Here is a 27336-nt window from a genome sequence, read left to right as displayed (position 1 = left end):
ACTTTTGTGAAAATTCCAATTTGTCACATTAGACCCCTTCCCGAACATCATGCGATATCCGGCAATCCATTCATCGGATTTCTGAACGGATTGCGCCATCGCGTTCAGCACGACGGGGGCATTGAAGCTACCGTGTTGTTTCATCTGGTTTGGTTGCCGATTTGCGACAAAACCCACCTTCATTACATTCCACCATATAACACATATATATATACCATATATATATAATCCAATGAAACCTCTTTTTCTCGAAAACCGTGCATCAGATCTGAAATCCGTTAGCGGCATTAGTTCCAGAATAGCTAAACCGATCGAAACGAGCTATTGGATCGCTATGAACGGAGTTTGATACGCGCCGAAAGCCAACTCTACTCCGTGGCTTCTCCAGAAAACCGGAGTTACTATTCACTTAAGTGAAAACTAATAATCGCGTATCTTCTCCATTTTAGCTCATTTTCTCCTGAAACTTGACGAGTGTTTATGTAATTAAATTACACACAGGAACATCATCAACAGAAAGTTTATCTAGACGGTAAAAATCTCAGTACTTACATCTCTATCTTGTCGAGCTACATTACTTGTATTTAGCATAAGCTATTTTAATCCATTTTGTGAAATATATATGATAATTTTTTTTTTTTTTGAGAAAGAGGTAGCACGCTACCCGCTTCATTCAATAAGAAGATAAATTTAGCTATATAGAGTGAGGCAGCAAGGGCCTAGGAGAGAAAAAGCAAACAAAATGAAATTGGAAAACAAAACTAGTTACAAAAACACACGTCGAAAGAATAGGTGGTACAACACACACGTCCCCTAGCTCAATAGAAGGTGGCCCACTCCTTCACCAGTATCTCAACACGATGGGCAGCAGAGAAAATATCAAAGGGTAGGTTTCAAAAAATTACGCTATTTCTATCACCCCAAATTGTCCACCATAAGGCCGCCACAAGACTCTGAGCCTTAAATCTATCCGTGGGTGTGTTGTTTCCCCGCAGCTCCTCCCAGATAGTATAAACGTCATCGAGCAAGGGAAGGGTAGGGAATTCTCCAAGAAGCGAAACAAAGAGGTACTTAGAAATGACGCAGTTCACTAGCAGGTGGTTGACAGTCTCCATCTCTACTCCACACATTACGCAAACATTATTACCAGCCCATCCCCTTTTAAGTAGGTTGTCCCCGGTAGGCAATCTCTTCTTTAATGCTATCCAGAGAAAAATTTTGACTTTAGCTGGAATTTTCATTTTCCAGATGCCAAGCGTCACAGTATCCAGGACTCCCCCAAATCTGATGAGCGAATACTCCGACTTAACTGTAAACCTATTTTCGGGATTCCATCTCCATTGAGCCCCATCAGGATGATTAGTAAGGGAAACATTAGCAAGGTGATTCTTCAACTCCCTAATATTTTGCTTGCTATACTACGAGTATCGTTTGGCACCTCTTAGGATCTTTCTCCACCTCCAACCGGATGTAGAGAAACATTTGTTGACTCGGACCTCTTTAGTGTCAACGTACCGAAAAATATCGAGAAAGAGCGACTTTAGGGAGGTGTTGCCACACCATCTATCAACCCAGAAGTCAATGAGATGTCTGTCCCCTAGCATGTAACTCAACCCGCTTTTAAAGACTTCCTTCAAATCTACTACGTTCTTCCACCATTGTGAGGCCGGTCGAAAAGACTAGCCTTCGAAAAGCATTTGCTGTCTGCTATAGTATACGCTTCTGATCAATTTAGTCCACTGTGATCCTCGTTTGGTAAGAAGGCGCCACCACCATTTAGTTAGAAGGGCATTATGGTGGCCAAATCCTTGACACCTAATCCTCCTTCATCCCTACTCATACACACGTTTTTTCAAGCAATCATGTAGTATCCCCCTGTATAACGTGCTCGTCATTTTCAGAAGAAGTCTCTACGCAAAGCCTCCAAACGCTTTAAGACCCAAATTGGTGCTTTGAAAATAGAGAAAAAAATGTAGTGGCAGGTTAGAGAGCACCGAATTAACCAGAGTTAGCTGAAAGGAGTTTTGCCTGCCATCCGTCAATCCTTCACAGGATATAGAGAAACATCCGTTGACTCGGACCTCTTTAGTGTCAACATACCGAAAAATATCGAGAAAGAGCGACTTTAGGGAGGTGTTGCCACACCATCTATCAACCCAGAAGTAAATGAGATGTCTGTCCCCTAGCATGTAACTCAACCTGCTTTTAAAGACTTCCTTCAAATCTACTACGTTCTTCCACCATTGTGAGGCCGGTCGAAAAGACTAGCCTTCGAAAAGCATTCGTTGTCTGCTATAGTATACGCTTTTGATCAGTTTAGTCCACTGTGGTCCTCGTTTGGTAAGAAGGCGCCACCACTATTTAGTTAGAAGGACATCATTCATGGTGGCCAAATCCTTGACACCTAATCCTCCTTCATCCCTATTCATACACACGGTTTTCCAAGTAATCATGTAGTATCCCCCTGTATAACGTGCCCGTCATTTTCAGAAAAAGTCTCTGCGCAAAGCCTCCAAACGCTTTAAGACCCAAATTGGTGCTTTGAAAATAGAGAAAAAATGTAGTGGCAGGTTAGAGAGCACCGAATTAACCAGAGTTAGTAGAAAGGAGTTTTGCCTGCCATCCGTCAATCCTTCTTTGGAATTTATCAATGGCAACGGTCCAATCAACTTTTCTAAGCAACCTGAAGGTCAAAGGCAGGCCCAAATATCTAGTAGGCAAACTTCCAATTCGGCACTCCAAGATATCAGCGATTCGATTAGCTTTTCTGTCTTTGCTTCCCATGTAGTGTAGTTCCGACTTCTCTTTATTAATCTTAATACCAGAGGCCCACTGTGACGCCCCAACTTCCCAGGGGGTCACCCATCCTAGGACTACTCCCGTCCTAGCACGCTTAATTCTCTTAAGCTCTTGGGCCTTGCCACTACCCAAAATGCTTAAGCCGGGTTAAGAGTTTTAGCCCTATTATATCTCATATATAGGACTATTTGGGGTCTCACAATCTCCCCTCCTTTAAGCCCTGACGTCCTCGTCAGGCTCAGACTCACAAGTATAAGACGATGTGAGACTCATCTCACTAGCCCGTCATCCAGACCCTGGCTCAGCCGAGACTCATCTCACACTTCCGGCTGGTAATTGGCTCTGATACCAACTGTGACGCCCCAACTTCCCAGGGGGTCACCCATCCTAGGACTATTCCCGTCCTAGCACGCTTAACTCTCTTAACCTCTTGGGCCTTGCCACCACCCAAAATGCTTAAGCCGGGTTAAGAGTTTTAGCCCTATTATATCTCATATATAGGACTATTTGGGGTCTCACACCCACTCAAATAAATTTCACAAAAACTTGAGGTTATGCATGAATCTTTTCTTTGCCTCACAGAAGAATAAGGTATCGTCAGCGTATTGTATTTAAGAGACAGTGCATTCACTCATGGGGCCAATCCCTTTGAGAAGATTAAAATGTTCAGCCCTTTCAGTTATCCGAGCAAGACATTCAGCCACTAGAAGGAAGAGGTAGGGGGATAAAGGATCGCCTTGTTGAACTCCCCTTCTTGGTTTGAACCAATTAGAAGCTGCACCGTTAACTAGGACGACCATCTTAGAGTTACAAATGCATTCCCTAATCCACCCACACCATTTATTGTTGAAGCCCAGTAGTTCTAAAGTCTTATTAAGGAAAGACCAACTGATAGTATCGTATGCCTTTCAAAATCTACTTTTACCCCAACACCCTCCACACCTGCCTTGAATCCCCAAGCCATTGCTTCATGAGCAGTTACGAACGAATCGGCCAACATTCGCCCTTTTAAAAAAGTTGATTGTGTAGGTGAGATTTGATAATGTTTTACTTCTTCTAGGCGGTTGGCTAAGACCTTGAGATAATTTTCTAAATCCTGTTCAGAAGACTAATAGGCCTAAAATCATTGCCCCTCACCGCTCCTTTTTTTGGGATAAGACAAATGTAAGATAATCTATAGCGCGTGTAGATAATCGACCTTCATGAAGTTCCTGGAAGATTAGCAAAATATCATTCTTGACAACATCCCTAAAGGTCTAGTAGTAGCTCAAAGGGAAGCCATCTGGTCTAGGTGCTTTGTCCCCTTCGAGCTGAAACATTATCGTTTTGATCTTGTCTAAGTCGAAGAGGTTAGTTAAGAGATCAGGTTTAGAGAGCCGTCTGGTTTGGAATAACCCACTCCAATCTCCGACAGAGTCAGGGGTACGGGGCTTCGGGTTGTAAAGCTCTTTAAATTTGCGCCAAAAATAGTGTTGCTTGTCTGCTTCCTTAATAAATCTATTACCTTCGTCTACGATCACCCCAATCTCGTTCGAACGCATTCTACCATTGGCTATTGCATCAAAGAATTTGGTATTACCATCCCTTTCCTTCAACCAATGCTGTTTGGCTTGGAGCTTCCAGAGTCCTTCTTCATTTTTGAGGATCAAGGAGAGACGTGCCTTAAGAGCCGCTCTTCTCTCTAGGAGATCCGCTGCCAACGGACTTTCCTCTTCCAACAAGTCAATCTTCTGTATCTCTTGTATAACTTCATATTTGGATTTTAAAATGCTATAAAAGTTCGAAGTACACCATCTCCTAATCTGCTTCCGACAGTGTCTGAGTTTGGTGCTAAAAAAGAGAAGCGCGGAATCATTACGCTGAATTTTCGTCCACCATCCGGGAATGCTTTTAACAAAGTTTTCATTACGTAACCAAACCTCTTCCAGTCTGAACATCCTACACTTGGTTGTACTTCCTGTTGAAAGTAGAATAGGATAGTGATCTAAGGTTAGTTTGGGCATAGCCTCCACCGCAGAGAGAGGGAACTGTTAGTCCCAGTCAATTGAGATGAGAAATCGGTAGAGTTTGGCAAAGGTTGGGCTACTTTGCATATTCGACGAGGTGTAAGCCTGGTTCTTCATTGGCAAGTCCAGTACCTCAAGATCTCAAATCAAATAGTTGAACATCTTCGAAGCTTTCACACTCTAGGTTTTACCTTTGCGCTCCGTCTGACATCTAGTAAAATTAAAATCCCCGCAAATAACCCAACAACCTCTGTAAATGTTCTTGATATTGACTAATTCAGTACAAAATTCTACCTTACTCTCCTAAGTAGGAGGGCCGTAAATTGTGACGCCCCAATTTCCCAGGGGGTCACCATCCTAGGACTACTCCCGCCCTAGTACGCTTAACTCTCTTAACCTCTTGGGCCTTACTACCACCCAAAATACTTAAGCCGGGTTAAGAGTTTAGTCCTATTATATCTTATATATAGGACTATCTGGAGTCTTACAATCTCCCCTCCTTTACGCATTGACGTTCTCGTCAGGCTCAGACTCACAAGTACCAGACGATGTGAGACTCGTCTCGCTAGCCTTGTCATTCCGACCCCGGCTCAGCCGAGACTCATCTCACACTTCCGGCTGGTAATTGGCTCTGATACCAACTGTGACGTCCCAACTTCCCAGGAGGTCACCCATCTTTGGACTACTCCCGCCCTAGCCCGCTTAACTCAATCTCTTGGGCCTTGCCACCAGCCAAAATGCTTAAGCCTGGTTAAGAGTTTAGCCCTATTTTATCATATATATAGGACTATCTGGGGTCTCACATAAATATTGGTAGTGCCGCTTTGGACATGGATAAGGCGTGTAGTAACGAAGAATTTTTTGGGGTAGGCTTCATTGAGGAAAAATACTAAGAAGATCCAGCACGTCAAAATCCCACCGGAAGTGCCAACGGCTTCTATAGATTGAAATTTATAGAAAAAAGACCCACAAAAGCTTTGCAGAAAAGAAAGAGAGAAGGAGGTAACTTTCGTTTCTTGCAAACAAACTACCGCTTTTTTCAGTGAGCTCACCACACATTTCACAGCACGCACTACAACAGAATTAGATTATAGGGACACATATTTGGGACACTTTGTTCTAAGCGTCCCATTTATGTCAAAAGTTAGAAAAACATCTACTAATGCTAAATATAAAGCCGAATCTAATAAAAAATAAAAGGTTACTATACTCAACCAACCCTACCCAACCCATTTGGCCCGATTCCAAATAGAAAAGGAAAAAAAGAAAAATCGATTACCATCTCCTCTTCTCCCCTAACTCAATCTACTGAAATCCTAGACGAAGGGCCCTTCCCTCTCGTCCTCCTCCGCCACCGCAGCCAACGAGCTAGAATTTCGACGATTGCTAGATGCTTAAATAAGTGTTGCTAAACTAGCGGCACATTTTTAGGTTATAGCGACACTTTTTATCAGTCATTATATGCCTGGCGACCCCACGTATTGCAACACTTTTTAAAAGTTTCGGTAATTTAGCCGGCAGTACTTTTTTTTGACCTAAACAGATATTTAAAAGTGTCGCTACAGACCGTTTTTGTTGTAGTGACGTCTTTTACCGAGGTCTCCTAATTCCCTAATATTTCAACTACAGATGTTAAACATAACTAAACAAAAAGCAACAGTCCCAAAAAAGAGCACTAAGGGAAGCTACAGATCTCAAGCACGTCCCCGGAGAAAGGCCTAGAATGCTCACGTGTTAGAGTCACTAAGAAGCACCCCATACTTTTTGCTTTTCTTCGCTACCTTCCTTCTCACAGAGTAGTGCGTATCCTCGAGTCCATCTGTCCCAAAGCCCTCCCGAAGCGTTGGTCTTCCTAGCAATGGCTTTCTGAGTTATAGAACCCGAGTGGACGTTGACTAGTCGGGGGCTCAAACATGTAGAAACACCAGCTCCAGGAGTGTGAATCGGCAGCGATGGGGTCACTTGGGTCCCTAAACTCGAACCATCGAGACACGATATCGAGTAAGCTTGATGATACTTCGAATTAGATGCGGACGTGGAGTAAGCGGAGTGGAATACACCTGGCTCGTCGTCAAATCGGTGCGAAATACCAGGTACTGGTATAAAAGCAAGTTGATTCCCAGGACGTCACAAAGGAACGTGGGCCCCAACCCAGCCGAAAATGTTGCGCCAAAATATGGGTTATGCGCCAAAAAATATTGCGGCATAAACAAAAAAGTCAAAACTGAAGACCAAAACCTGCCGATATTCTTCTAAAAGCACTGTGAAGGTGGACCCGAAGTGGGGGCGCGGTGGGCCTCCAAAGTCCAGAGCTGGTACGGATACCCACACTCCAAAAGAAATCATTATCCACGGCTTCTTTGAAAAAAGCAGGTCAAAAGTAGGGCCACCCACCAAATGAAAATATCCCTCGAAACTCTCAACGGAAAAAGCCAAAGGGTAATGAGGTGTGTCAGGTCCATTGAGAGGACCAAATTTGAAAATGCATTCCCAAGAGGTGAAAGTCTCGGCATCTTCATCCATCGAATCCTGACATGAGTAGGTCTTAAAGCTCACTCTTTCGAAAAGCGTGCGCCAGGTGAAAGTTGAGGCTGCAGCGGCGATGGCAAGGTTCGAGATGTCCCTCCTCGCCAGTGGTGACAGCCGGAGAAGGAGCATGGGCGACAACGACGGCTGGAAGACCGTGGGCGCTGCCTGCAACGGCCAGAGGAGTGTAGTTAGTACGGAGCCTAGCGAGACGGCAGCTGCTGCTGGAGGAGTAGCTGCAGCCGGAGGAGCTTAGATGCTGCCTGCCGATAGACTTCTTCTTCCGCACCGTGACAGCAGGGAGTCCAGTGGATCCCGCCCAGTGGGCGACCATCTCCGTGCCGAGACCACAGCGACAACCTGCGTCGAGACCGCAGCGACGACCGGACGGCCTTGGGTGCTGCCTGCTGAAGGAGTATGATCAAACTGGCTGCTTGGTGCATTAGCGGCAGGATGCGTAGCTTTGGGGGATCATCTCCTCTGACTATTAATCGAGCTCTCCAATCGGTTCGCTCTAATCCAGCATTAGGATTCTCTATCTCCACATCTCCCATTTCATCATCCTCACCGCCATGTCCTTGCTGCAAGGGTGCTTGATTAGGGAATACGTTATTGTTAGCCCTCCCTTGCGGTGGGGGTGGCGGGGGTGGGGGCTGCGCAGTCGCTTCGTGATCCTCCTCCCAGCTCTCAATAGTAACCATGATTGGAAACATCTCATCTCCCATGATCAACGACACATTCTAGGGGACATTCGTCAGCGCATGGATAGCCACCCGGCATCGGTACGCCCGCAAATCGTTCATCGATTTGGAGTTCTCATCAGCTCTCAAAAATCGCCCAAAACCTCTGACGATGGCAGCCACTCTGGGTATCGACCAGCACTCAAACAGAAGATTGCTCAATCTAATCCATGCCTTGCAGGGCAGTCGGTATGGCATTGTGTGCCGATACTATCCCTACTTATAACAATTTAGCCAAAAGCTTTCTAGGGTAATAACCTGCCTCCTGACAAGTCTCTCCGCCGAAACCCACGCCGACAAGAACATCGCAAAATTGTGATCGCGGTGTCGCGCCACGATGAAGTCAGTCGGATAGTCACCAAACCGCCCCGCAAGCGCATTAGAGATTGTTTGTTGTGGCGTGTGCCCGAGGTTTGCCGGTTGAACAATATCGGCAAGTATAGCATTGTGGCGAAGCTTTCTACGTGCATACTAATCCTCCGTATAGGGAACGACGACGGGATGACAGAGGCGCGACCATAGGCATGGTGAGCACACAGCATGTTGTTGATGCCACCAACAGACTTTAGAGTGCACTGAAACGCTTTGTGACCTGTTCTGGAACACAGGATACACCTTATATGATCACGGCATGCGCTTGCAAAATGATCAGCACCCAGATATCTGAAGCACTTGCCGGTAAAAAGATGGCGTCTACCACTCCTCACGTTCTTAGGGACGTCCTTAGCGGGAGCTTGGTGTGATCTGTTTGGTTATCGAAGTGGTTTGGTGGCATAGCTCATAGAAGCAATGCCTATTTATAGGATTTCTTGCGGTCGCCTTCCATGTGGTGAAACATCAACTTCCTGGTTTGCTCCTTCCCTACCTTCGCCACTTCGAATCCATTCGAATCGTTGCCCCTTTGATGAAAACCATCAGTGCCTTCATGAAGAGTGCATTCTTTACTGTGCCCAGGATAGTAATTGTTAAAATTAGAACGACGAAAAAAGATCCAGAAAATAATTTAATGCAGGAAAAGAAAAAAAAAAGAAAAGAGCACACCGATATTTTACGTGGTTCGGCCAACGGCCTATGTCCACGGGCAAAGACGGAGAAAATAATTTATTAATATCGAAAAGGCGGAGTACAAAGAAGATCTCTCAAAAGATCAAAACTTAATTAGATCCGAAACGCCGAAATCCACATCCGTCAAAGCGAGTCCAAAGTGGTTTCTCTCTCACCAATCTGTACGGACTACAAATCAGTATTAATTAGTGCATACGGGTCCTCCCAAGATCCAACGTCTAATTAGAGATGCGGGGTCATTAGAGCTTGCCTCTAATTAGAGCACGGACCACCAATAACTGAATTAATTTTGCATGGCTTTTAAAATTTGGTCTTGGCTCGGCTTCATTAACTTGGCCACGTATATATAGGGCATGACTTTGAATTAGAGTCTAATTAGAACTCTAATCTAATTGGATTTCTAAACACAAGTCTAATCTAATTCAAAATTGAATTAAATTCCGACTCATAATCCATATATGCCAAATTAAAACTAAATTATATTCAATCCCAATTAGCTTAGGATTGAACTCCAATCTAGGTAACTACAAATCAAACCAAATTTAACAATTTCCATCTTGGTTTAATTTGTAGTGTAGTTGCTATGTTGAGATCACCACAAAACTCCACATTGAATTTAATTCGCCTCAATGCTCCTTAACACTCCGTGCTCCGTTTTCTCCAAACACCCTATAGGGCCTCAAATGCTGCCAACTGCCACCAAGTCCAAACAATATTTGAACTTAGGAATAGTAAGGGACTTAGTAAGCATATTCGCCGGATTGTCCTCAGTGTCAATTTTCTTAACAGTCACCGTGCGTTTCCCGATCACATCCCGAACAAAGTGAAACTTTACATCGATGTGCTTTATCCTCTCATGAAACATACATCTGATCTTTCGACAAATGAATAGCACTTTGATTGTCTGAATAAACAATCGTCAAATCCCAACAAGAAGTAAGCTCTCCAAATAAGCCTCTTAATCACATAGCTTCGTTCACACCCTCTATCATAGCAATATATTCTGCCTCCGTCATAGACAAGGCAACAATAGGTTGTAATGAAGCTTTCCAACTAACTGCATAACCGCCAATAGAGAATACATAACCTGAAAGTGATCTCATCCTATCCAAATCACCTACAAAATCTGAATCAACTTATCTAACCACACCATCCTTACACCTCCCAAACTCGAAGCAAGTGTTAGTGCTACCTTGTAAGTATTTCAAAATTCACTTAACAACCCGCCGATGAGTCTTACCGAGATTGGTCATATATTTGCTAACCATGTTCACTGCGTAGGAGATGTCCGACCGTGTGCAAACTATGGCGTACATGATGCTCCCGATAGTACTAGAATAGGGAATATGTGACATGTACTCCCGCTCATCATCGGACTGCGGTGATAACTCGGCGAAAAGTTTGAAATGCGCCGCAAAAGGATTGCTGACTGGTTTTGCATCTGTCGTCCCGAAACGCTTAAAAACCTTCTTTATATGTTTCTCCTATGTCAAATGCAATAGTTCTGACTTGTTGTCCCTCTTAATTTTCATACCAAGGATTTTCTTAGTAGCACCTAGATCTTTCATCTCAAACTCACCCTTAAGTAAAGCCTTCAATTTATTTTTCTCAACTATGTCGCTAGAAGCAATTAACACATCATCGACATAGAGCAATAAATATATGAAAGATTTCTTATCAAGCTTTCTAAAGTACAGCAACTGTCATGCTTGCTTTTGAAATATTCGTGACCTGTCATGAAGGAGTCGAACCGCTTGAACCATTGCCGAGGAAATCGCTTTATGCCATAAAGCGATTTCTTTAACAGGCAAATATGATCCTCCTTTTCTTCAACAATGAATCCCTCCGGTTGTTTCATATAAATTTGCTACTCAAGTTCTCCATACAGAAAAGCTGTCTTAACTCAAGTTGCTCAAGATACAGTTATTCATGACTACTAACGATAAAAGAATATGAATGAAAGTATACTTCACGATGGGTGAGAAAATATCATTAAAGTCAACACCTTCTACTTGACTATAGTCCTTAGCAACTAAACGAGTTTTATACCTTGTATCTTCCACGCCGGGGATTCCGTCCTTTTTCTTAAAGACCCATTTGCAGCCAACAATTTTCTTGCCTGTAGGCGGTTTTACGAACTCCCATGTGCGATTCTTATGAAGAGACTCTATCTCCTCATTGAACGCCACCAACTACTCTGCAGAATTGGCACCAGAAATAGCTTGATTATCTCTTGAAGGTTCACCTTCTTCTTCTATATCTTGTGCCACTGAAAGAGCATAAGCAACCATATTTTTATAACTGTATCTCTATGGTGGTTTGATCTATCTCCTTGCTCTGCCCGTAGCAATACTCTTCCTCTCAACTTATGGGGTTTCAGTTACTGAGGTGTCTGCCGACTGAACTTGTTTTGAATGAGAAGAATACTGCGACTGAACTATACCATCGGTCTCTACCTCAACCTGCTTGCTAGCATTGGGGGTTTCATCAGAAGAATTACGGTTAGGATATAACATAGCAGATTCATCAAATGTGACATTCCTACTATTAATTAATTTAGATAATTCAAGACACCACAATCTATATCCCTTAACCCCCGATGCATAACCAATAAAAATGCACTTTTTAGCTCTAGACTCTAACTTGCCTTCATTGATATAAAAATAAGCAGGACAATCAAATATTTGCAAATTAGAAAAATCAGAAGGGCTACCAGACCATTCTTCTTCCGGAGTTTTACAATCAAGTGTTGAATGTGGAGATCGATTCACCAAATAGCATGCCGTAGATATCGCCTCTGCCTGAAACTATTCGCTAAGGCAGCATTAGAGAGTATACAACGGGCCCTCTCCAAAAGAGTTTTATTCATCCGTTCGGCCACCCCGTTCTACTGTGGAGTATGCCTAACGGTCTTATGTCGAACGATCCATTCCTTCTTGCAGAATTCTTTAAACTCCGACGAACAGAATTCCAAACCATTGTTGGTCCTTAATCTGTTGATCTTCTTTTTAGTTTGCTTCTCAATTATGACCTTTCGCTGTTTGAAATAATTGAACATATCATCCTTACTTTTCAGAAAGAACGCCCACACTTTACGAGAATAGTCGTCAATAAAAGTTAACATATATCTATCACCACCATGAGTAAGAGTACGAGAGGGCCCCCAAAGATCAGAATGAATATAGTGCGGAGTACCTTTTGTCCGGTGAACTGCAGCCTTAAAGCTGACTCTCTTTTGTTTGCCAAGAACACAATGCTCGCAGAAGTCCAGCTTTTCTAAACTCTGACTACCAAGTAGGCCTTTCTCGCCCAATTTTATCATACTATATTCACTCATATGGCTCAGCCGCATATGCCATAATCTGGTACTATCAGAATCTGACATAGAGGAAGAAGTCACCGTTGCTGAACCTGTCACAGTGGAATCCTGTAGAACATATAACATGTCAGACAACTTGGCCTTCATCACTACAAGATTTTCTTTAGCGATCTTCAGTAATTCGTCAGCTGAAAAACACTTAAAGCCTTTAGTATCAAGTGTACCCAATTGAGATCAGATTTTTTCTCATATCCGGAACATGCCGAACCTCAGATATAGCCCTCACTACTCCATCGAACATTCATACCCGAACAGTGTCAATTCCAATAACTGTACACTTAGAGTGATTTTCCATCAGTACATCTCCAGCTTGAATAGGCTTGTACGTCGAGAACCATTCTCTATGCATGCAGATATGAAAGGAACATGCGGAGTCTATAAGCCACTCATCCTATCTGCGTGTCTTATCTGTAACAGTGAAGATGATATCATTTTTATTTGATTCTCCTGCTACAACACTTGCTTCTTCTTCAGTATTAGTGTTTTTCTGACCTTAATTTTTATCACCGTTATTCTTCCGCTGCTCTTTACTTTTCAACTTGAAACAATCAGCTTTTATGTTACCCTTCTTCTTACAATAACCACAAATCAAATTCCTGTGCTTTGATTTTGATCTAGATGTTCCTCTATTATCGGAACCCTTCTCCCGAGACCTTCCTCTAGCGGCCAAACTTTGTCCCGAAGCTCCACCTGTTTCGTTGCCTAACTGCATGTCAATTCTCTCTTTTAAAAATAAAGAGGATTTAACATCATCGAGACATAAAGTATCTGGTCCATATAAGAAGGTCTCACGAAAATTCTTGTAAGAAGGAAGTAGGGAACATAATAATAAAAGGGCTTCATCTTTCTTCTCGATTTTAACATCTATCGAGCGGAGATCCATAATAATAGAATTAAATTCATCTAAATGCGACTTAATAGAGGTACATTCCACCATGTGCAACATGAAGAGATATTGCTTCAATTATAACTTGTTGGTGAGAGACTTCGTCATATAGAGAGACTCCAATTTAAGTCAAAACCCTGCAGCGGTCTTTTCATCCAAGACCTCGCGCAACATGTCATCGGATAAATATAGTTGTATTGCCGTAAGAGTTTTGTCATCAATCTCCTTCTTCTGCTCCGCCTTCAATGAATCGGACAACTTTTCTTTTCCCAACAGTACCTTCTGCAATTCTTACTACGTCAGTATAGCACGCATTTTGACTTGCCATTATGTGAAACTATTGGTTTTGTCAAATTTCTAAATCTCAAACTTCGTCGTCATCTTAATCCTCAAAGGGAATAGAAATGCTCTGATATCAGTTTGTTAAAATCGGAACAACGAAAAATAGATCCAGAAATAATTTAATGCAAGAAAAGAAAAAAAAGAGGAAAGGGCACACTGATATTTTACGTGGTTCGGCCAACGGCCTACGTCCAAGGACGAAGACGGAACAAATAATTTATTAATGTCAAAAAAGTGGAATACAAAAAAGATCTCTCAAAAACCAAAACTTAATTAGATCTGAAGCGCGGAATCCGCATCCGTCAAAGTGGGTCCACAGTGGTTTCTCTCTCACCAATCAGTACGGGCCACAAATTAGCACTAATTAGTGCATGCATATGGCTCCTCCCAAGATCCAACGCCGTACGGAATTAGCATATATAGGTCTAATTAGAGATGCGGCGTCATTAGAGTTTGCCTCTAATTAGAGCACGGACTACCAACAACTGAATTAATTTTGCATGGCTTTTAAATTTTGGTCTTGGCTTGGCTTCATTAACTTGCCCACGTATATATAGGGCATGACTTTGAATTAGAGTCTAATTAGAACTTTAATCTAATTGGATTTCTAAACACAAGTCTAATCTAATTCAAAATTGAATTAGATTCCGACTCATAATTCATATATGCCAATTTAAAACTAAATTAAATTCAATCCTAATTAGATTTGGATTTAACTCCAATTTAGATAACTACAAGTCAAACCAAATTTAACAGTAATGAATGTGGGTGACACTCTTAACTGGTACTGGTAGGTAGGGGTGTAAACGAGCCGAACACAAGTGAGCTGGGGTCGGCTCGTGACGAGCCGACAGAGAGCTGGCTCGTTAAAGTATCGAGGGCTCACGAGTTGTCAACGAACAATAAATTAAAAAAATTAGATTAAATATATATAAAAATAAATTATAAAATTTTATCCATTAGACTTTGATTTAATAGTTGAAACTTTATATGTAAATGAGTCTTTTTATAATTAAACTCGCATTTATATTTTATTTTACTAAAATTAAATAATAAAATATATATTAATATAAATTTATTTATATATAAAAATATAATTAAATAAATTATATAAATATAAAATATATGTATTCGAGCTATTATCGAGCCAAACAAGAGCGAGCTGACGCCCACGCTCGTGTTCGCTCGTTTACTAATTAAACGAATGAGCCGATCTCGAGCTCATTTCGGGCCGAACACGGGCTGGAGCGAGCTGGATTGCCACCCCTACCAGTAGGGTGGGAGAGTAAATGTCTATGGAGTTAAGTCCTGCATTAACACTACGTACAACTACCTCGTAAGTCCTGCATTAACACTACAACCACCTCTTCAGTCCTGCATTAACACTACAACCACCTCTTTGTCTGACGGCTTATGGAGAGATTTAGCAAGCCTAAGAAAACGTCTCTCCAAATCTGTGCCAGCGGATTCCCTGCTCCCCTATTAATGTGACGATCATCCTCGGACGAAGCCAATATCAAATCTCCACCACCCTCTTCGTTGCCTCGCTGCTGCGATACCCTCTTCGTGCAAGGTCTCTTATTAGGTATCCATTTCCATCCCCCATAGCCTGTCAGCCCCTTACCTGAGGCGGTGGAACATAAGCAGCTCACTCTGTCCTTCCTCTTCTCACCATTCTCAGTCCTTCCTCTCACCATTAATTTATATGCTTTTTCATTATTCTGCAGCTGTTGTTGGACAAGGGTTTGTTGCTGTGAATAATGAAAGCTTTAATTCAAGATCACATACTGTGGTTGCATATATAGATGATGACATATATGTTGTTGTTGTGATGTATATATGGAGTAGTGAATGCGAGACAAAAAGAAAAGGGAAAAGAAAAGACTTCATTAAGTTATAAATTACTATTCAATCAATATGTTCCATTATCTAAAATCTTTTATGTTTATTAGTTATGTACGTCAAATCCTAGGATCTTACTCTTTTTTTTCTCTATCAGATCCTTAAAATGCGCAGTCTAAGATTAAATTAGAAATATCATAGTCCAAAACAAGTTATATATTGAAGGCCTCGCAATTAAGCCTGTGACTATAAAATAAGAGACTATATTATATTGCGTAGAAAAATAAGAAACTAATATGAATCACGGTATTAGCATGCATGCATGTACGATTACAGCTAAATGTAAAATTGTTATTTTACTGATTCAACTGGTGTTTGTCCATGTTTTATCCAACTTAAAGAGGTTGTAATATCTACAAACCCTCATCCAATGGTCTCTAGGATTTCACGTCTTTTCTTAGTTTTTAGTAATTAAAAGAACAAAGAAGTAACAAGATTTGTAGCGAAAAAATGAATTTTGGATTAGTATAGTTGTAGGATTGCAACCTCAAGTTGGTTGTAGAGCTAGCATTGCTAGCTCTTGCCCATTGGTTAAGGCAATTGTGAAGTTCGAACTTCACAAAAATATCAATATTTTTACTATTGCTCCCTATCTTTTAAAATACTTTCACAACAATTCCTAACAGTTCATTGTTTCATTTAAATCCTTACATTTTTAGTATTTCTTTCAAAAATATTCCTGTTAACCATGTTTTAGTAACCATGTTTTAGTACGTAGAATTGAGAAATATTCTGCTAGTAGTTGTATCTTTATCCTGTTATATATATATTTTTCAATTTGCAATATATTCGAAGTCCATAACAATGGATTATAAGACAAGGACGGTATGTGGGGTAAAATTTTCATTCTATTTTTGGGTATACAAGTAACGTTTCTCTATTTTAAAAATCTAGGGAAATAACCGATCATTCGTAGCGCAAGTGTCAAAGGATTTGGTGGTTGGTACTTGAGGTCTCTACCTTTCGCTCCAAAAAAAAAAAAAAAATCCAGGGCAGTATACCGTGAAAATATAATATATACAGGGATTCTTGTGCAATTTGGTTTGTTCTTTGTCTTTTTGCTATAAATTATCTCAACATTCACCACCTGCAGCATACCACTCCAACTGAACTAGGATGGCTCCGAAAGCAGTATTCCCCACCATTTTCGTTCTCTTCCTCACCATCGCCATCCTTTTCCTCCCTCATGCATTGGCGACCACCGGTAAACCTAACAAAGAAGGTCATTAATCTCTCTCTCTCTCTCAAAATTACTGCATCCTTTAAATAATAAAATCGCACGTAAAATTCATCACTTTACAGAACCACAAAGGAAAGAATCAAGTGCCAATGAAGATCGACGTGGACAACAGTCACGCGTCAATGAAATGAGCTCATCTGCTCGTGCTGCAGGTCGCCCTTCTCATTTTTCTTCATGCACTACTTCTCTTGCTTCTGTTAATTCCTCTTCTCTCTACTGGCACTTCATCTCTACTTTACACACATCTTCCAGTCTACTGACAGGCAGAAAGTAGCCTTGCTCAGCTTCGGATCTCAAAGCAAAACAAACACAACTACACAGAGTTAGGCTATATAAAACCGAAGAGATCTTAGGCCCTCAGAACTGACATCCAAGGCTTCTCTATGGAAACAACTCTCCTTCCCAGATCTTCGTATATATCAAGCTTGTCGGTGAAACAGAGATCGCACGAAGGTAGTTTTTGGAAGTCCCGAGAGTGACATCCTGATTCGCCTCAACCTAATCGCCATGTCCCCAGTTAGGTCTGGCATCAAGTCCCGAGTGGCCAAAATGCTTTGAAGGAGCCAATTCCACATGGACCTCGCATAGCTACAGCTAAAGAGTAGATGTTCCAAGTTTCTTCATTAGCGTAGCATAACAAACAGATAGAAAGTCCTTGCTAACCACGCTTTGCTAGTGTGTCGGCTGTCAAGATCCTATACACATAGATAGAAGGTCCCTGCGTGCATGCCATTGAATTTTAATTTAAGAGATTGATCATTAAATATTAGGTGCAGCTCATAAAATGTCACGCCTCGGGACCATTTTTGTAAGATCATTTTAGAAAAGGCATAAGATTGAAAATAAAGTTAGCGAAAAAATGCTCATTTTCTAATACAACCTTACTTATGGGACGGAAAGAGCCGGTACAAATATAGGAATTTCTCTGCTCACACGAATAGAGTCTTTTCTATATCTACACGGCGTACCATCCCGTTACATTACTACAACCAACCAATTCTACTCACAACCATCAGCCAACAATCATAACATGCGAGATGCTCATACAGCTAAGCGGTCCTTAGCGAGTATGATAAATGATTTCATACACGTAAGTAGTCCTTAACGAGAATGATGCTGACACACAATACACCAAACATAAAAATTTATCTATTATTTGTAATTGTTTCCTTAACAAGAATGATGTTGAGCAGCAGAAGTAATCGTTCATACCTTTTGCGGAAGCGATTTGCCCTAGAACGCGATGAGTCGGGATCGTAGAGGTTGATTCACGTGTCCTTGAATCGTCCACGAAAGTCTTTTAACGTTCCAAACCCGCGGTGGATTGAACTACAAACGAGAATGATCTCGAATCCACCGTTCAAGCGCCGCATCACTCATATTAACCGTCCTAGTCATAATATGATAAGGATTTATCTCTAATTAGCTTTCCAATTTAAAAGCGAGATTAATCCTAATCCAATTAGACAACATAATAACCGTCGGATTGAGCCCGATCATGGGCACACCCAATTTTGTTTAATCGAATGCCAAGATCTCCCACTCACACATGACAGGATCGAAGCCATTGTAACCACTTCCTCAACATTACACCACTATTGATTCCATTCATACTGAGAAATGAACAGTGCGACGGCCGAGTCAACCTACATTTTGGGAGTACTATACTAGAAACAGCATATGGCCAGCATAGAGACATCAACCCTTAAAAGAAAATATTAGACTCGTGATGCCCTAGACCATTGAATTATATTATGTTCAGCATCTCTAATCCCTCAAAGAGCCATACTAACCTCTATTGTGCACATTATGACAGTATACTCATGATTGTCTCGTTATACTGAAGCGACACAACCTGTCGACAATGAATCAAAGTGTCTAAATATAATTCAATTAGTCTTTCTTGAGCCCTCATGCCACCGAGTTAAGAACTGATTGCTTTTCCAGCAATGCCCTGTAAAGCCGCATCACTCATAGCCGTAGGAAACATGCCAAAATAGCAACATCAATTCTTTCACTTAATGACATAGTCAAAAGTCACTAAAGGTATCTAACATAAATATAAGACATAATCTCAAAATAATGTCTGTAAGAACTCACACGATGAGGAAGTAGGGATCCATTCACTTAACTTCTTCATGTGGTCGCTAGCACATGTAGTATGAAATACATGCTATGACAGAGAATCTCAACTAGCGTATGTCTTTCTCAATGTCATACGGATCTTAGCTCAGTCACTCCCAGAGTGTCTAACCTGAGTCCTCCATTTGCTCGCTATCTCAAGTGCCAAACGGTGAACTCACATCCGGCTGTTAATGTACAGGTTATACGAATCGTTGGACTATCCGTATGCGATCTTGCTTATGACCTCATCTTGGTGCCAACCAAAGCGGCTTCCATTAATGCATCAATTTTCGCTCGCTCTCTACAGCGCTGAAAAGAATGATTGTTCGTGTGAGAGGGCCAATCAGCCTGCGACATACTTTCAATCCGTTCTACAATAATATGTACGTGTGCTAATCTTAACAGCCTTCCAGTGGTCCAATCCCGGATTGGACTGAAGGCGGCTAACCAGGCCCACAGCATAGCATATATCAAGCCGAGTACACATCGTAGCGTACATCGGGCTCCCAACCGCACTAGCATATGGAATTCGATTCATCTTGTTTTTCTCTTCAGAAGTTTTAGGGCATTGTTTAAGGTTCAGACTCTTACCTTTAGCAATAAGAGTGTCAATGGATTTGCAATTGTGCATCTTAAATCATTCTAAAACTTTTTTTATGTAAGTCTCTTGAGGCAAACCTAAAATTTTTTTGAACGATTCCGTAAGATCTTAACTCTGAGCACATAATTCGCTTCACCCATGTCCTTCATCTCAAAATTAGAGGACAACCACGTCTGAGTGGCGACAATCATCTCCTTATTATTCCCGGCCAATAGGATGTCATCAACATGTAAGGAAAGGATTAGAAAATATCCTTTGAATCGTTTAACATATACATAGTGATTTTCTTCAATTATCGTAAACCCATCTTCAGTGATGGCTCGATGAAATTGAATGTACCATTGTCTGGAGGACTGCTTCAATCCATTGATGGATCGTCGGAGCTTGCAAAGTTATGCTCCTCACCCTCTATAGAGAAGCCAGTAGGCTGCCATATAGATCCCCTCATTCAGTTCTCCATTAAAAAATACATTTTTAACGTCCATTTGGTAATGTTCCAAATCCAAATACGCGACAATGGCCAAGATCAGGCGGATCGAAGCAAACGTTACAGGAGAGAAGGCCTCCTCGTAATCAACACCTTCTCGTTGGGTAAAACCCTTCGCTACCAGGCGAGCCTTATACTCATCAATTGAACCGTCTGCTTTGCGCTTAACCTTGAGAACCCATTTATTTTCGATAGTTTTGCGCCCCGACGATAAGTCAACCAAGTCTCAGATTTGATTTGACTTTATCGATTCTATTTCCTCTACCATTGCATCCAACCATTCCTTACGAGTAGGTGACGAGAGAGCCTCTTGGAAGGACCTAGGCTTATCATCATTATGTTGAGCAACCATGAAAGCTTCCCTCTCAATCTCAAAACGACGATGGGGATGATTGGTTCAGACATCACATACAATGGGTTCACACTACCTGAGGTAGCCCACGTGGCCAATTTGCACAAAACCCCCTAAATTCATATAATAGCAAATTAAGTACATGAAAATTTGTGTTTTTGGTTGTTACCGGAACTCGCACGCTTCGGAACCAACCAGTAGTGTAGGTCGGAAGTTTTCAACATGCCAAAACCCATGCTCATTGTTCGGAGCAGAAGCCATGGCAGAGCAGCGTGCTAGGGCTATCTAAACTCTAGTTTCCAAAGTCCCCGGAAGTGTTGCAGCATGATCTGCAAACTGAGGCATCTCAGATTACAATGAAGGTGAGCACAGATGTCCATAGCAACTCAGAAGGATCGTGCTCACCTTCTCAATGGTTGCCGGCAACAGAGATGGCTGGAACAGGGAACACGGCCCCAAATAAACCCTAGCTCGGGGTTGCCAAAGTAGCAACACTCTTCTATTGGGTTCCGGCGGCCAAGAGGGTGTGAGTGCTTGCTGGAGGGGGTTATAGCCGATGAGGGAAGTTCGGAGGAGGCGGCAGCGGCAGTGCTCTCGAAGCTGTGGCCTAAACTAGAGAAGCTCGGGTTAGGGTGCTTGCCTGAGAAAAGGGAAAGTAGGGGGCGCATTAGGGTGGCGCAGGAGGGTGCTCTGGGATCCACTGGTGCCGGCAGCGATAGCGGGAAGTGGCGGCGGAGCTGGATAACCAAGAGCGGCTCGAGCTTGCCCCAATCTGCTTCAAGGTTGCAGTTTCAGGCTCGGGGGAGCGTGGTGACACCGAGGGTATGGAGGAAGGTTGCCAGACCCTTAGGATCAACGGCGAGGGTTCGGGGCAGTGCGGCCAAAGGGGAGAGGATCCCAGGTTACTTGGCTTGGGGGGAAGAGAGAGAGAGAGATGGAGAGATGGACTTGGGAGGCTGTTGGCCAGTTTGAGCGACCGAGGGATGGACACCGGTAGTTGGGGTCGACGGTGGCACAGTGGGGAAAGGTCTCAGTGTCGACTAGAGTTTAGAAAGGGAAAGCGGGGACCGCATAGTGTTTAGGAACCCTAGATGTTCAATATAGGATTTTTACAAATTGCATGAAGACCTCGACACTTTAGAATTTCTTGTTCAGCCCTCCACAGTAGGTGTAATATGCGCAGAGGCCTCTCCACATGGGGTTTCACTCGATTCCACATATAAAATATCACGTCTTTAAGAAAACTAATTTTTTAATTTTTACCTCCTTTTTTATTTTCACGCTTTTTGTGCTTTCAACGCACCGGATACGAAAATGGACATCCCCACGACTTCTGGCATTGTTAGACCATAAAAATGGTCATTTTTGTTTCATCGAAAATGGTTTCCGATTCACGTAACACCCTTCACTTTCTCTTTTCACCCAAATTCAAATAATATTTGAATTTAAGTAAATCCAACTTTATTACAGAGTTCGACTTTTACAGTGTTTACATAAAATATACCTATATACCAGTGCCGTTGGATCACACTTTATGCGAATTTCAGAGCACATGTGCGATCTCAAATTAAGCTCGCACCGGTCCTCACTTGGGAGCATCTCATTCAAGTAATTGTCCACGTCTTAATTTGCATTAACTAGTTATGTTGAATTGCATCAGGTGGAAGTATCGCACATCGTCCAGTGCCTCCGTTGCTATATCCACAAGCCCAAACGACATCTCAGCCGATTGTCCGAGGATCAACCCAGCATGATGGCCAACAGTTGCCTTCGTCCAGCTCCAGTGGCATTCCATCAGCTTCTGATACTCCGTAAGGAACACAAATTTTAAGAGGATCCTACCCATGGTGAAATTAATGGTCTACTCTACTGCGTTTCATTTATTATGAACAACACTTGAATTTAAAGTATGAGACCATGGGAAGGCTCATAAATTGATATATATGTGGTATGGAGATAATATATATAAAAATACTAGTAAATGACCCGTGCGAGTGCACGGGATTAAAAATTATTTTATTTTTTAACATTATAGAAAATAATATATTTTGAATTTTTAAGTTATTTTTAAAACAATTTTATAAAAACATAATTTTTTTAAAATGTAAACCTACTAAATAATATTATTTGGTACGTAGTTGATTTATAGGCAGCCAAACTTTATTCTCTATTTGCGAACTACGCTAGATTTTATTTATAGTGCCTTCTTTGATAATTTTAATAGTTTTTAATTAAAAAAAAATTTAAAATAGTAGTTCTAACAATTATTTTTTGTTAATTTGAAATATTTTAAATAATATATCTATTTACAAATCAACATATATCTTATCTGTAATTTTATTTTTATTATAGTAATTCTCGCGGGTAGAAATATGGAATAGCTTTTTATTATCAGACGTTAATTACAAAAAATCATTTTTAAAAAATGGATTACAAAAAGAAAAACAACTCTCTTTAACTTAAAAAGATAAATTAGACAATATAAAACTAAGATTTAAAGCTTTAAATAATATAATATTATCACAAAATGTATTAAAAAACTAAAAAGTAGAAGATAAAGTCATACCTTTAATTACTGTGTACTCACAGATAAACACTTGCATGTACTACAATTCAATCTTTATTTCATAAAAGTAGAGATAGACTATACCGATTGATTTGAAAGTAGTTGAAGAATAAGTATGTATTAGTGAAACGGTAGACATTTATATAAAATTGAAGAGTTTTTATAGAACTGAGAAGAAATAAAATGGAACTAAATATGGGGAGGACTTTGAGGGTACGTAGTTATCTAACCAAAGATACAATTTATATAAAATAAAAATTATTTGAATGAAACTTATAATAAATTGCTACCATTTGCACATTGTAAACGTAAGGCAAATATAAATTTTTTTTATTAATTATTATATTAATATAACTTGATTAAAAGGATGGAGAAAAGTAAAAGATTTACTTAAATAGCTATTAGATGAAGATTTACATAAAGTTTTTTTTATGAATTATCATATCAATTCATTTGTTATGAACAACACTTGAATTTAAAGCACCTAGCTTGAATGGTGATTAGAATATCTCACCATGGGAAGGCTCTTAATTGATACATGTTATGGAGATAATAAAATATTGATATCATAGGTACATCGCACTATATATTTGCATGTAATGCCGTAAATATGGTCTACTCATTCAGAAAGGACGGGTGACTTTCATAAATTTTTGACTAAATTGCAATTTTGGATCCTAAATTTTGAGGGCGTGTGAGACTTTGATCACCAAACTTTTATTTATTCTGATTTTTAGCTAAAACTCTCAAAATCATTGCAATTAAGTCTCATAGTCCAATTTAGTTGACCAAATAATGATATGTCGCTAATGTAGTAGAAATGTGGCAATGTTGTAATCGATGACATGACAATTATTGAGATACCATATTCCTACCACATCAGTGAACATCAGTCTCGAGTCAATTAAATCGGACTGTAGAACTTAATTAAAATAGTTCAAAATTTTTAGCCGAAAATTGTAATAAAATAAAGTTTAATGACTAAAATATCACATTCAACGGAGTGTGAGGACCAAACATGCAATTGAACGTAAATACTTTGGAAATGCTACCTATACACCCCTATAAGGAGTGTACAGATATATATTTAACACCCCTTAAATGAAGGGTTGATGCATCCCTTTGGTGTTTTAGTAAGGAAAAGGAAAAAATGCTAAATTATAGAAATCTTCTTGTAACTATCTACTTTTTTACTTTCTTTCTTCCTTAACTTTCAAAAACTTACATTTTATCCCTTAACATTTCAAGTTCTTGCATTTAGCCTCCCTCCTTCAGGGTTTGATCACTATTTCATCCATTTCTTATAATTTATACTTAAAATGCTCTTTAAATGATAGAAATATATTAAAAATAACATTTTCTTTATAGATGAAGTAAAAGCAATTTGGTCATTTTGTCTTCTTTATTAATGCCGTATCATTCTAAAAATATTTTTAAAATTTTAAGCGGGCAAAATATAAATTTTGAAAGTCAGAAAGGAAAAATAAAAAAATAGATATTTACAGTAAAGTTTTGTGTAATTTAGTGACAAAAAAAGTGATAAGATGAATAGGTTGGTAAAGCTAGACCTCAAAAGCTCAATAGTTGTAAGTTTTTACACCTATAGGTAGTTTGTACAGATAGCATTAATTGCTGTACATTGTTTTGTGTGTGTGTGTGTGTGTGTGTGTGTGTGTGTGTGTGGACATAGTATCAAAACTACTACAACTCCTAAATGGGTTCCTTGTTCTCTTATTTCCTTATTTTTTCGTTTCCTTCTCGATGGGTGTTAAATATAAAAATATTTAAACACCATTTTCTAACAGCTTAAGTTTTTAGAGTACAACGGTTGTTTCACATGGTATTAGAACAGGAGGTCCTGAGTTCGAGTCACACCAGGCTCCTAGCATATTAATTTCCTCCCATTTAATTCAAGCCCACGTCATGGGCCGACAAAAAAAGTCTCGAGCCCAGACGTGAGGGGGAGTGTTAAATATAAAAATGTTTAAACACCGTTCTCTAACAGCTTAAGCTTTTAGAGTACAACGGTTGTTTCACAATGGATGATTCTCCCTCTTCTTCATCTAATTCCTACCATTGACCTCAATTCGTTTTTATCTTCTTCATCATCAGAGCGAAGCCCTATTCATCCAGACTTTCAATAAGTTCCTAATATCTCGCCAACCTAGTTCTCAAGATTCTCAAAAACTACCTTATTTAATTTACAAAGGTTCCTTGAACAGTTGAACACATGGTCTTGAGGGCCATGTGATGGGATTGCATATACGTGTGGTTGGATGAATATATTTGTGATTGTTCTCCTAAACCTTTAGGATCCAATACTTTTTTTTTTTTTTTTTTATTCTCTTCTATTCATTTACTAATACCAATTGCATCAAAAAACCGTTTTTTTTTGTTAGAGCCGGAACAAAAATAGTAAAACAAGCTCAAGATGTCAAAGGACAGCAGAAAGGTACATCATCTCATATGAATCCTCACACGAATCTTCTTTGTTTTCTCCTCCATGTTATGATAAAATTTGCAAAGGCAGTGGCTCTTTTGCACCTATTTTTGCTTGGATCTTCCACTTTACACGCACCTTCCACTGCATTAGCTTTAGATAATTTTTCAGCAAAATCCTACAACAGAGGCTTTTAATTTAATCAAAACATGATGCCTATTTCTAATTAATCAAGCAATGCTCTTTTCTGCATGTCGTCGATTTTTGGCAATACATATATACTTGACGTCCAGATAATGGTTGTAAAAATTATAATTGTAAACATTTATATATATATGCACCCTTATAACTCGAGTTAGGTTTTGATTTTAAGACGTCGGTTACTAAATACTACGTTCAGTTCATAAAATATACCTATATACCAGTGCCATCGGATCACAATTTATGCAAATTTCAGAGCATGTGCGATCTCAAATTAAGCTCGCACCGGTCCTCACTGGGGAGCATCTCATTCAAGTATTGTCCGTACATGTTAATTTGCATTAACTAGTTATGCCGAATTGCAGCAGGTGGATCGAGACTCTCGCAAATCATCCCGTGCTCCATTGTTAATTACCACGACGTTTCAAACGCGCATCTCAGCGAGTGTCCGGAGCAGCATTCTGATGTTCGTAACAGCAGTATCTACAACTCCTCCAGCTTCAGTCGCAATCGATCAGCTCTGATAACTCGCGTAAGCATACAGAAATTTTAAGAGGATCCTACCATGGTGAAATAAATGTCTACTCTACCTGCTTTCATTTTTATGAACAACTTGAATTTCAAGTATCTCACCATGGGAAGGCTCATAAATTGATACATGATGTGGTATGGAGATAATATATATAATAATACTACCAAATGACCGGCTGCGAGTGGCAGGGATTAAAACATTATTTTTTTTTTAACATTATAGAAAAAAATATCTTTGGAATTTTTAAGTTAATTAAAAGTATTTTATAAACCATATTTTCTTTAAAAATATTAATTAAAGGCTAAGTAAATAATATTTATTTGGAATTAATTTATAGTGCAGCCAACTATGCTAGATTTTGATTTATAGTGACTTCTTTAATATTTTAATTATTTTAAATTAAAAAGAACCAATTACATAGCAGCTTCTCAAACAATTATTCTTTTGTTAATTTGAACATAGTTTAAATAATGTAAATCTATTTACAAAATTAACATATATCTTATTGTAATTTTATTTTTCTATAGTATTCTCTGCAGCAGAATCAATTGAATACTTTTATTATCAAAACTTATTTATTACAGGAAAAATACTTTTTATTTAAAAAAAGCGATTAACAAAAAGAAAGAACAACTCTCCCTTCGGGACGGATATCCGTCTCGCGGACAGCACCGATTACAAAAAGAAACTCATCTCACATCTCGCGACGGCCGATTCTTTCAAACTCCCCGATTTCAATTGCTAATCATCTTTTGCACCTATTTCCGCAAACCAGCTCGGAGCGCCTGCCCAGCGCACTTTCATTCCATTTCCCTACTCTTGGGAAGAATCTCTCGACCTTTCTCGGCCTCTGTTCACGACGTTCGATTAGAAAAGTCAAGCTGGCGCAGTTTTCTCTTGCCTCGGAAAAAGCCCCTGCCCGCGTTTCACCCAACGCTCTTTAATCAGACGATTCTGGAAACGCTTAAATTAGACATCTTCGACGTTTTTAACTGGCTTCACAGACCTGAACCTGCACGTTATAGACGGTATTGTGTTGTCCTATACCAAAAAAGCGAGAGCCCGACAGCGAAGGATCTCGCGCGCCGATCAGCCCCTTGTTCACCCGTTTGAGCTAAAACATCTCCAAATTTGCATCTACGACTTCA

General features: G+C 40.2%; 1 protein-coding gene across 1 annotated transcript in view; it reads left to right on the top strand.

Annotated features, from left to right (window-relative positions):
• The window catches only part of LOC109717551, a 30943-nt gene continuing 18736 nt past the window's right edge, over positions 15130-27336 (top strand). The window contains exons 1-5 of the mRNA XM_020243400.1: positions 15130-15328; positions 16739-16867; positions 16948-17037; positions 22110-22260; positions 25415-25467. Of these exons, the coding sequence (XP_020098989.1) occupies positions 16762-16867; positions 16948-17037; positions 22110-22260; positions 25415-25467 (400 nt within the window). The 5' untranslated portion in view covers positions 15130-15328; positions 16739-16761. The remainder of the gene's footprint in view (positions 15329-16738; positions 16868-16947; positions 17038-22109; positions 22261-25414; positions 25468-27336) is intronic.

Source organism: Ananas comosus, linkage group 11, assembly GCF_001540865.1.
Source record: "Ananas comosus cultivar F153 linkage group 11, ASM154086v1, whole genome shotgun sequence".
NCBI lineage: Eukaryota > Viridiplantae > Streptophyta > Magnoliopsida > Poales > Bromeliaceae > Ananas > Ananas comosus.
The sequence above is the reverse complement of the archived record's forward strand: the minus strand, read 5'-3'. Positions and strand labels throughout refer to the sequence as shown.